General features: G+C 53.4%; 1 protein-coding gene across 1 annotated transcript; it reads right to left on the bottom strand.

The window, feature by feature from the left end:
* Positions 1-7,732: 7,732 nt before the first annotated feature.
* Positions 7,733-10,334, bottom strand: DLX1 (distal-less homeobox 1; the record flags this gene model as incomplete). The annotated part of the gene is made up of 3 exons (XM_084230885.1): positions 10,007-10,334; positions 9,134-9,333; positions 7,733-7,987 (listed from the first exon to the last, which is right to left on the bottom strand). Exons 1-3 carry the CDS (start codon positions 10,317-10,319, stop codon positions 7,733-7,735), a joined length of 768 nt encoding a protein of 255 aa, XP_084087011.1. The 5' UTR covers positions 10,320-10,334.
* Positions 10,335-10,949: the final 615 nt, after the last annotated feature.

Here is a 10,949-nt window from a genome sequence, read left to right as displayed (position 1 = left end):
CGTGACTCCCAAAACAGCCTCAGAGACCTCTCCCCCCACCCGGTCCTTCCTCCCTACCTGGGCTCTGCCCCCGCGAACCTCAGCCGCTGCCCCGCCCTCTCCTCCCCAAACACTCCAGCTCCAGCGGAGGCAGAGGCCCCGCTGCTCTCCAAGGACCCCCGGGCGGGAGTTCCCCTTGCGGGGACGGTTTTGGCAGTGATTGCCACATTACAAGATGTTACATTCCGCCCCGGGGCCTGGGGCCTGGCGGGGCGGGGGAGACAGTGTGCTTCACGGAAAGAAAGAGCGAGCAGGTCTCGGAGCAGCAGCCACTTGGCGCCTCCACGTGAGAACTCCAGCACAGTCTCCAGAGAGACCTTTCTTCTCCCTGTGGCCTCCTGCTCCGGCTGCTGCTCGCCCTCCAGTACCCGCCCCACAGCAAACACTGCCATGTCACAGTTTGCGGGCTGCGCGGCCGTGCTCCCGCGAGTCTCAGGAGACCCATTTTGGGAATCCCAGGAGTTGTGGTGCCCCCGGCCGTGTCCTCAGTGGGGTCGCGCCCGTGCTAGACAGGCGGGTGTGGGTAGCCGGGGGCGAGGGTGGAGCGCAGCACTGGGGACGGTGGAGAACAGCTCCGCGAGACGGGCGGGGGCTTTGGGACAGAGGGTTGCAATTTGGGGGAAGAAGAGGCGTGGGGGAGCCAGGGCCTGGCCTCGAAATCCTCTAGGGTGATCCTGGAGGGCCGACTCGGCCCCCGCTGAGCCAACATGGCGGGCTTTCCACACTCCCGCGCCTCCATCCTTTCTGTGGTCCTGGTGCCTCGGACACCCTACAAGTGAAATGTTTGCTCCCGGAACAATAGGAACTTCTGGCCCAGGAACCCCGACCGAATTCCCAGCAGCTCGCAGCAGCAGCCAGGCTCCCGGCGGCTACTCGAGGCGGGAGCAGCCGCGCGGCCCCCTCCTCCGGGGCAGCCCCCGCCCCGCCCCATCCCTGCGCGGCTCCAGCCTCGGCTTCTTAAAGTCGCAGGGTGTCTCAGTGCCCGAGCAAGCGCCGCCCAAGTGGGGAGTGCGGGTTTCCGTGCCGGGGGGGGGGGGGCGGTGTGGGGGGCTATCTCCAGGCGGTGAGGACCCAGGAAGAGCCCAAGCGTTTGCGGGGCGGACCCAGAGGACACGCAGCTCCTTCCCTCCTCTTCCTAAAGCCTCCAAATAACAGCCTGGCGGTCACCCGCGCGGGTTGGCCGCTAGCACGCTCTTGGGGTGTTCGCTGCCCCACATCAACGCCACTGATGGCTGCTCCCTCACCCCGCTGTCACCCGCCCCCTGGGCCCCGCCGGGCCCGCAGATTCCTGGGCCCTGCCTCGCTGCCCTTTGGAAGGGGGTTGCAAGAATCCGGGAGTGGGGCCAAGAGAAGGAGGGGAGAACTAGAAAGGAAAAGAGGTGTCGGGAGTAGGGGCTGGGGGGGGCCTGGGGGTGGGGAAGGCGGGTAGGGATCGGCTCAGTCACTTTCTTGCTCACTTGCAGCATTTAGGGTTGGGACCTGGAGTCTCCCAGGCGTCCAAACCCAGGAAAGCAGGCAAGCTGGGAAAGGGATTCTCTGCTCGACGTGTTCACGGGGAGGACAGTGAAAATTTGCCTTGGGTGGCCAATTTTCTTATTTGCCCCTATTAAAAGAAAAAGCCCAAGAAATTCAATTAAAGCCACCCTGGCCAAGGCGCTATTTGAGGCATGAATGTCTCCCCTAAAGCTGCAGCAATCATGTGGCATTAGACACTTCCGGAATCCTATAGCCAACCTGAAAAATCCCAGACCCCCTTTTTCCCTAATTTTTGCTCTGATCTGTAATTTTATCCACATTTGCACTAGTTTGAGCATTCTGGCTCTCCCATCTGAAAGCCTGCAATTACTATATAATTCTTCGCAATTTCAGATGTCCTAATATGGACTGTAATTTTTGCGCAAGACAATTTCCTGCTATTTCAAGCATCAACATTGTCAAAGTTGTATGTACATAATAAATGGGAATATCAATGCATAGTTTTTAGCATAACATCTTGACTCCTCGATAATTATATCCGTTCGGAGCCTACGCAGAATTAGCCTGAATTGCATGGTAACTGCTGCTGCTTTAAAATTTTTAAAAATTACTCATAATTTTCCCAAAGATTACCAAGATCTCGAGTGCACAATGTCATCAGCGTAATGAAGAGTAAACATTTATGCTAATAATCTGCAATTTTTTTCATCAGCTATAAAGACAGAGGCTATATAGCCGAAAATTTCAGTCCTATTCTGCAAGCGCTGCGCTGCAAAAAAGCCTGCCGCTCTCGGAGGCGCCTGGTCCTGGGGACCTCTTTCCACTCTTTACTCTCAGGATAGGAGGATGGGGCTGGGGGATTCTTTTCGGCTTTCTGACTTGTTTTGGTCTAGTTTGGTCGGTTTTGTGTTTCCTATTTTTCCTTTTTTCCCTGTTTTTTTTTTTTTCTTTTCTTTTTTTTTCTTTTTGCCATTTTTTTTTTCCTGTCATTCTCCCAGCCAAAAGCCGCCTTCGACCCTTTTGATTTGATGTAGCAAAGATTGTGTCCAGATTATCTGAAATTGACACTGAAGAAGGTAAGGGTGGAAACCGGTTTCATTTTTCAGAGGGTTGGAAGGCTGCGCTGCGCCCGCCGCGGCGGCTCCCGCTCCGGGAGTAGGGGTGGGGGAGTGATTATGTATGCACCAGCTAATTCTTCCATCAAAACTTCTTGTCAGCGATGTCAGGATTATTTTTTTTCCTTTTTATAAAAACACTTGATGTTTCAGGAAGTGTTAATCCCTGAAGGTTGGGGGATGAGGGAGGGGGTAGGGAAGGAGAGGGTGGGGGTGACATGTTTCTTGAGCCTGGGGAAGGCACCCTTTAGCACCGTTCGCCGGTCTACATTGGGATTTGTTGTGGAACTGGGCACCGAAAGAGGGTTTCTTTGAGTCACAGGAAAGAGAGATCCTTAACCTCTATACTGCATCTGTTGAAGGGCCCTATGGCCTTGTGAGAAGAGCAGGAAAGTTGGCTTTAGCTTGTGGTTTCAGGATGTTTAACCCAGGCAGCGGGATGACATGAAAAAAATGAGAATTCTGAAATCAGTTTCAAAAGACACAGAATGAAAAAGATGGACAGAAGGATAAAAATATATTGGGGGTGGGGTGAGGCTAGATTGTTTCTTCTCAATTTTTGTAGGGATCAAGTATCTCAAGTCCTGTTTTCCAGGACCCAGACCTACCTTTCCTTATGTGACAAAAATTGATCATTTTTTAAGGGGAGAGACTTAGTCAATTTACACATCTAATGACTCTAAGACTAAATTCATACATCTGTATATCTAGGTGGGGGAGGAGTTTTAAAACTTTTTGTAGCTCTGAAGAAGGGTATAGAATAGGGAAGGTTGAGAAACTGTCTGACCCAGCCCAGGTGCAGATCCCCAAGAAAGAAAGAAAAATAAAACATAATGATCAGCAAAGGATAGCTGTGAACAATAAACATTTCCAATTTTATATATATTTTTAAATTTTGCCTAAATTTAGGAGCTGGGTTCTTCCACAGTTAGGCTACTACTCTCAAGACCATTCAGTCTCGGGTTTATGAAAATCAAGACCAGTGAGGAGGGGGCTGGGGATTGTTGCTTCTACCCCTCCACCCCCCATCCTTACCCCTTTTAGAGCGGGTATGTGTGAGAGAAGATATTAAAGAGGTATCTGTTGTTTGGCAATTTTGCTAAGTCTGTCTTCATTACTTCGACGCTATGCATTTGCTAATTTGGAGGCCCAGCCATTGACAAGCTTGCTCCATACACCTGCAAGCAATTTGCCGACTCCGGTACGGGAGAATTGCAGAGATGGCAGCTCGCACCTATTTGATTTTTTTTTTCCCTTTTCTCAATGCACAGCAAATTTGGCTTTCAGTGCGTTATCTCTTTTGTTAATGCAAAAAGATTCCCTGGGCGAAAAAATTGCTCATAATTACCAGAGAGATGGGGAAACTGCATTAGAATAAATAAACCTGAAATTACTGTAATTATGTTGTGTTTGATGGGCCCGGCTTGTAATCAAGAAGAGAATACAGTGAAATGATGCTGACCCTCTTGGGTTTGCAGCTGTACGCGCACTTTGGGGTCTTTTTTTGCAGAAAAGAGTCATTTTGATAATCATTAAGCTGTGTGTAACCTATTTCAGAAGTGTTTTAAAATGAGGTTCACATTTTTCGAACAAGGGAAAAAATCCCAAAATTGCATTTTGCCATTACAGACTCATACATAAGGAAAGGTTGTGTTTTCTAAGTGACAATTGTTAAGACATAATATTCGAAATCAGTATTTAATCATTATAATGAGGTATTGTTTAAATATAACCACCTTTAGATTATTCATAGTTTAATTAATATACTCATTATGAAAATCTTTGAATCGGATATTTGATGAACTACTTGTCAGTAACAAGGCAGCATTAATTAGGCCTATATTGAGATTAACATTTTTTTAAAGTACAACTGCTTATAATTATAATAGAGCCTAACTAAAGACCGCCTTCGTTGAGCTAAAACTAATAATTTCTCTATTTGAACTGTTAGCAAGAGATTATTAAATTAGTATAAGCTAATATCTCAAAGTATTAAAATTCGCTTGACCAAACAGATTTTGCCTTTGGCTTCAGGCACTGGGGCTCTGGCTGCCCTCTGGGGTACCCGAGCCTGAGAGCAATGCTAGTCTTTGCCAAAACTTCGTCCGCTAGCAAAGTCACACCTTGCAAGGGAAACCCAGTCCAGAAAGGTCCCTGCGGTGCGTGGGAGCCCAGTCTGGGAAATCAGGTTCTTCTCTCAACTTTGAGGCCATTTCTTCCGCCCTGTATCCTGGTCTCCGAGGTCTGATCGCCCCAATTTGTGCTCTAAATTCTGGGGACCTGCGGGAGACGAGACGCAAAGCCCCAGTCCCAGAAGGGACTCGAGGTCCCTGACTCTCTACACCCACTACCTCCCCTGCTCTCTTCATCACCCCCTCCTCCTCCACGTCTCCTCCCCTTCTCAAAGGGCGTCGGAAGAGCCTGGCGCATCTGATCTTTCACCAGCACCAATTGAAAAATGGGTGCTTGTCACAACACAGATCACTGCCTTCTGCGCTCCGCTCCCCACCGCGCGCTGCAAGAGCCCCCCAAAGGCGGAGGGCCAGCCCCCGCTGGGAAGCAGCGCCTGAAGGCGGGTACGAGGGAAGCGGGAATCGTTTAAGGACGTCGGTCGGGGGCCAAAGCCTCCCCGGGCTTCCTCAGCTCAGCAGCAGGATCTGGGGGTGAGGTTGAGCTAAGGCGCGGGGTGGAGGTGGGAGACGACGAGCTTCCGGGGTAAACTGATCAGAGCTTTCCGCTGCAGATGGCCCCTTAATGACTTGGCCTAGGGACCAGGCCTCAGGTCTTTCGGGCTGTGGTAGGGTACGCTTATCTTTGACTTGCCGAGCTCTCGGATTCCAAGGAGTGAACCGCAGCTCTCCCGCCCCACTCTTGGCATCTCCATTTCTCCAAGGCTAAGAGAAAAGCCTGACTTCATTAGGAGGGGAAAGGGCCTCTCTTTGTAGTTGGGGCCCCGGTGGGGTGGGATTGGCTGTGGAGGGGCTCAGAAGGCACTTGGGGACTGTCCCCGGGAGCTCGCTGATTGATGGGGGGGGGGGGGTATTTGACAGACGTGCCCTTCCTGCCCGTTTCCGGCGTCTGGCCTAGTCTTTTCCGCGTCCGGATCCAGTGCCCTCAAGGCAAACAGAAGAGGGGCAAAGTCCTGTGTCTCCACTTCCAGGCTTCCAGGCTTCTCACAAGATGACTGGATTTGGTGGTGGTGGTGTGTGTGTGGGGGGGGGGGGTTTCAAATCTCCCAGGTCGGCTGCCTCAGAGCTCAGCTTTCATCTCCTCTCAGTCTGCCTTCACAACCCCTTTAGTTCCTGAGCTCTGGTTTTGCCAAGTCGCACCTGTTCCTGATCCTCTTTCCCAGAGACCCTTGTCAGACATTCTCTCCCACCCTTCTAACCTAGGTAGAGATCAGAACCCTTGGATGTCAGGAGCAAGGCAAGAGGAATGGTCCCAGCATCAGGGTGGCATACTGGGCATCAGGTCCCTTATCCTGGTATGTCTGGACCCAGGAGTCACTGTCTTGCTTTATCCGTCCCCAGAGATAGGTGCTTGGCTGGCCCCCCAGCACCCTCTCACACAGCACACCAAAGAGCAGCTCTTTCTCGAAACCATAATTTTACTGTTTCAAAGAAACTTTATAACTTATTTACAAAGTTCTTTTTTTCCCAAGATACAAAGCAATAAGTTAACATTCTCAATATAAAACTAAACTTTGACATAGAGAACACAAAACACGGTTGATTTCAATTGATCACATTTTCCAAATTTCACAAGTAAAATGTCAAGATTCTCATTTCACAAAGCATCAGGTTTTACAGCCACACACAACAGAACGAAAAAAAAAAAGCTAAGCTTGTGCAACATGTTTACAGAACAATAATAATAATAATAATTAATAACAACAATAATATGTACAGCGATTTGATCCTGCACTGGAGACTGTGATTTCAGGGCAGTGACTGGCATAATTCTGTGGCCAAGCCTTTGGGGATTGTTGTAAAGCTGCTTTTGTCTTACTTTTAAGTCCACTGGCGTTAGGGCACTCACTCACGCCTGCCTGTTCTCTCTCCCATCAGTTCTCTCTCTCTCTCTCTCTCTCTCTCTCTCTCTCTCTCTCTCTCTCTCTCTCTCTCTCTCTCTCCCTCCCCAAGGAGTAAAATATGATTTTCCTTCTTGTTCTGGCAAAGCGAGGACGCATCTTCTTGAGATGAGAAAATTGTGTTGGCTTCATTTCTCTTTTTCTTTTCAAAATAATACGGGACACGTAAAAAAAATGCAATCACTCGGCTCCAACCTCTCCATACCAGCGAAGTACAAAAGTTACTCTATCAGTTAAAAACCACCAGGTCCTCATTCGCTTTTCCCGGGTGCGTTTAAAGTGATTGGTACGTTCAGACAAGGCGCTCCGCACGTCCCACAGACCCGCAAACGGGTCAACATTCAGCCTCAGGCAAGTCCTTTTCTCAATAAATAAAACCCCCTCCCTCCAATATCCCCCAATTATCGAAGGCTCTACACAGATGGTTAGGCAGGCCCAGAAGGTCCAAAAGGACAAAATGTCATGTCCCAGTATCAGCAACTTGGCGGCCCCTAGGCCCATGTCCCCCTCCGACTGGGTGACTTTTTGCAGAGGCCGTAGAGTGCAGACCGCGGACAGGCGAGGACCTCGACTTCATCAGCGCACAGATACAGAGCGAAAGGAGACAAGAGACAAACAGGACAGAAAAGAGCGTTTGCTTTTTCTACAGTTTTTGTTTGTTTTTTCCTGATAGTCCCACAGGCTGAGGGGCGGCGGGCGGGCTCCGCGGGCTCAGCGCCCCGCTCGCGCTGACTCCCCGGCCGCGCCGCGCCCCGAGGCCGCTCTCCGCCGTGACCACGCCGCGGGGTCGGGTCTGGGTGAGGGCGCGGGCTCCGGGGAAGTCGCCAGAGCTGACCGCCGCTGGACTCTGTGGAGGCGATGGGCGTCTTGCCTTCACTGTCCCTTCTTCTTTCCCTCTGCGCCCTCCTCCTCCCGGCCCAGGGCGTGTAGACGGGGTTGGATGGACCTGGAGACGGGAGGGGCCCGGGCCAGGGGAGACAGGAAGAAGATGGGCTGGTTCGGGCGGGCAACCTCACATAAGTTGGGGTTGCTGCATAGCTTCTTGGTGTGCCGAGGGGTACCATGACGTGTAGCTGGGGATGTAGGAGCCCGCGCTGCCGCCTGAGCCCTTCGCGGATGAAGAGTTGGGGTTCCAGCCCGGCGGCACCGGCGGGGAGCCGGCGGACAGGGCCCGGCCGTTGGCCAGCGCGCCACCCTCCAGGGCCGCCCCGCCCTGCTTCATCAGCTTCTTGAACTTGGAGCGCTTGTTCTGGAACCAGATCTTGACCTGCAAGAACGGACAACAACGTGACTCAGGCTGGGTCCATTGTGTCCACTGTGGTGGTGGTGGTGGTGGGGGGGAGAACAGGGTCGTGAAATAGCGGAGAAAAGATCCCCACTCCCCTCTGCCCTCCAGGACCCGAGAGCTTTTTTTTCTGGAAGAGTAGAGCAGCACCACTACTCTTAAGAACCGAAGGTTGGGAGGCCTGGCCGCCCGAGGTGAGCAGAGGCCGCTCCCAGGGAGCCAGGGGGGCGTGGTGGTGAGGTGTGAGCAGCGATCCAGGCCTTCGCCTGTCAGGGACTCGGCCGGACCTCGACAGTCTGCAGCCATCGGGTGCAGTTGCAGCGCCTGCCCAACATCGAGTCATCAAATCCAATAAGAACATCAATAAAATAAATAATCAAGTGGAGGAAAGGAATGGAGGGAATTGACTTGCAACGGGACATTCCTCTTTGCGCCATCCTTTCTGCCCTGGAGTGAGTTTGGGGCTGGCTGAGGATGTCACAGGACTTTTGTTAAACTTTTCGTCTGGATAAAGCAATCTTTCCTTAGCGTGTGTTTGCTCTCCCCAGCTGTGCTCCACATCCCGGCCCAGACGTTGGAAACCCGCGCCAGTCCTGGTCAGAACGCCCCGGGCTTCCAGGAATCTTAGAGAAATCCGGGAAGGAAGGTCTGGTTTCTCCTTCAGGGTCTGGGGCTTGGGCGGTGAGAGGGCCGGGGGAAGCATCCCGCGCCCCACGCGCGGACGCAGTCGGGGAGAGGGAGGAGGGACCAGAGGCCCCGGCTCCAGCCCAGGCCAGGAGTGATTAGTCACACACTTTAAAGGCAAAGAAGGGATTAAGTCCCGCGTCCATTGTTCCAGTAGTTCGGGCACGTGTGACCTCAGAGTCTCCAAACAAAACATCTAGGGAAACCCTTCCTGCGCCCTAATCAGATTGTCTAGCGCCGGAGGGCCGCGCGGCAGGCCATGCCGGGTACAGAGTGCAGGACAGAATCAGAGCAGAGAGCAGAGAAGAACGAGGGAGAAAGGAGACACACTCTAACACACACACACACACACCCGAAGGGAAAAAAAAAAAGAGAGAGAGAGACGCCCCGGAGTCCAGGCCGGCCGCGGTGAGCCTGCGAGGCGGAGCGGCAGCTGCCAGGTACCTGCGTCTGCGTGAGTCCCAAGGAGGCCGCGAGCTCCGCCCTCTCCGGCAGTGCTAGGTACTGAGTTTGCTGGAACCTCCGGTTCAAAGCCTGCAACTGCAAACTGGAATAAATCGTCCTGGGTTTTCGGATCTTTTTCCCTTTGCCATTAAAGCGAACTTCACCACCTTCCACCACGGTGCTCTTCTCAGAGTCAGCCCCTGGAGGGACAGCAGAAGCGGGGCCGTTGTTAATGCGAGGGACAGCTTTGAGTGAGGGAAGCCGAGGGCGAGTGGCTCCCCAGGGGTGGAAGAGGCAGAGCCAGGAAAGAGAAAGCCCTCAAGAAACTCCGAAAGCCAGCAAAGGACTCCCACCAAGTCCCAAGGCCCGACCTGGGCCGCTGCAGGCGGACTGGGGCAGTTCCCAGGCGCGCAGCTCCTGCCTTTGCAGAGAAAGTTTGCTATTTTTGCAGGCGGTAGTTGAGGTTTAATTACCCTTAATTGCATACATTGTTTATAGCGCTACGCAATAAATAATTACCGAGACTAATACGTGCACATGTGGGTTTCTGTTTTCAGCCCGGCATTGTGTGTTCCGCGCACGGAGCCTCCCAGAGGCTCACCCAGTACCAGGGAACTCTCTCGGCTTTATCCTTTGCTGGATAGTTGCGAGTTGGTGGAATTTTTTTTATTTCTTTGCTATGCAAGGACCCATAGATTGATACCCGAAACCTCCACTGTTCTGGCGCCCTCCCCACCCCCATCCATCTCTCTCTCTCTCTCTCTCTCTCTCTCTCTCTCTCTCTCTCTCCCTCCCTCCCTCCCTCTCACCCTCTCTCCCTCTCTCCCTCCTCTTCCCTTCGTACCTCTTCCTCTCCCTGGCAGGCACACGTACCTGGGTCCTCCAGGCGACTCTGGGCGAGGCTGGCGCTGCCGGGATAGGACTGCACCGAACTGATGTAGGGGCTGGACGCGTGGCTGCTGACCGAGTTGACGTAGGGGTAGCCCAGCGGTCGGGAGAAGGACGAGGCCGAGCTGTAGGCGCCGTCGGGCTGCGAATGGCCCGCCGAGTGTAAACAGTGCATGGAGTAGTGCCCGTGGGACATGGGAGAAGGAGACATTTGCTGGTTGGGCGGCCCAAACTCCATGAACACCGCCTTGCCCGACACGGGGCTGTTGAGACTTTCTGGCATGGTGGTCATGGTCATCTCTTCTCGCGGGGGCTGAGTGTGGGTCTCTCTCTCTCTCGCCTCTGCTTCCCTTCCTCTGCTTCCCTTTTGGGGGTCTCTGTGTTTCTCAGGACAGGAAGGAACCCAATTTAAGCGGAACAGGGGTTTTCACTTTCCATTCATAAGAAAATGGAGTTTGTCTCTTTGAAAAGTCTAAGCATGATGCTGCCGAGCTCCCCAAACTCGCTTCAAAGCTTTGACTCAGCCAAGGTCATAAATATTCATGAGCTGGCGGAGCTGATTGGTCCGCTGTCTTGCATAATCACCGGGGATTGGTCCGAGGCGCTCCGGCTCCGCTGGACTAGAGCGGGCGAGGCGGCCGGGCCTCGGGAGAGACGCGTCCTCGCTTCCCGGCCGGGGCTTCCCTGCAACAGAGCGCGCCGAGGGGGCGCACAATGGACCGCGGCGCCCGCGCCGAGACTCGGCGGCCCGCGCTTCTTCAGCCTCCCGCCTTCCCGACGTGCCCGCCGTACTTACCAGAACCCGCCGGCGGTTCCGCGCCGACAGCCCCCCTTAGTGTCCCCACCCTCCGCCCGCCCCAAGCCCGGGACCGGGGTGCCGCTCCCCGCCGCCGCCGGCGGGTCGTGCGCTCAGCTAGGGCGACTCTGG

The sequence above is a fragment of the Talpa europaea genome (genome assembly GCF_964194135.1).
Source record: "Talpa europaea genome assembly, chromosome: 1".
NCBI classification, from domain to species: domain Eukaryota; kingdom Metazoa; phylum Chordata; class Mammalia; order Eulipotyphla; family Talpidae; genus Talpa; species Talpa europaea.
Note: the sequence above shows the minus strand (reverse complement) of the source record. Positions and strands in the feature narration are given on the sequence as shown.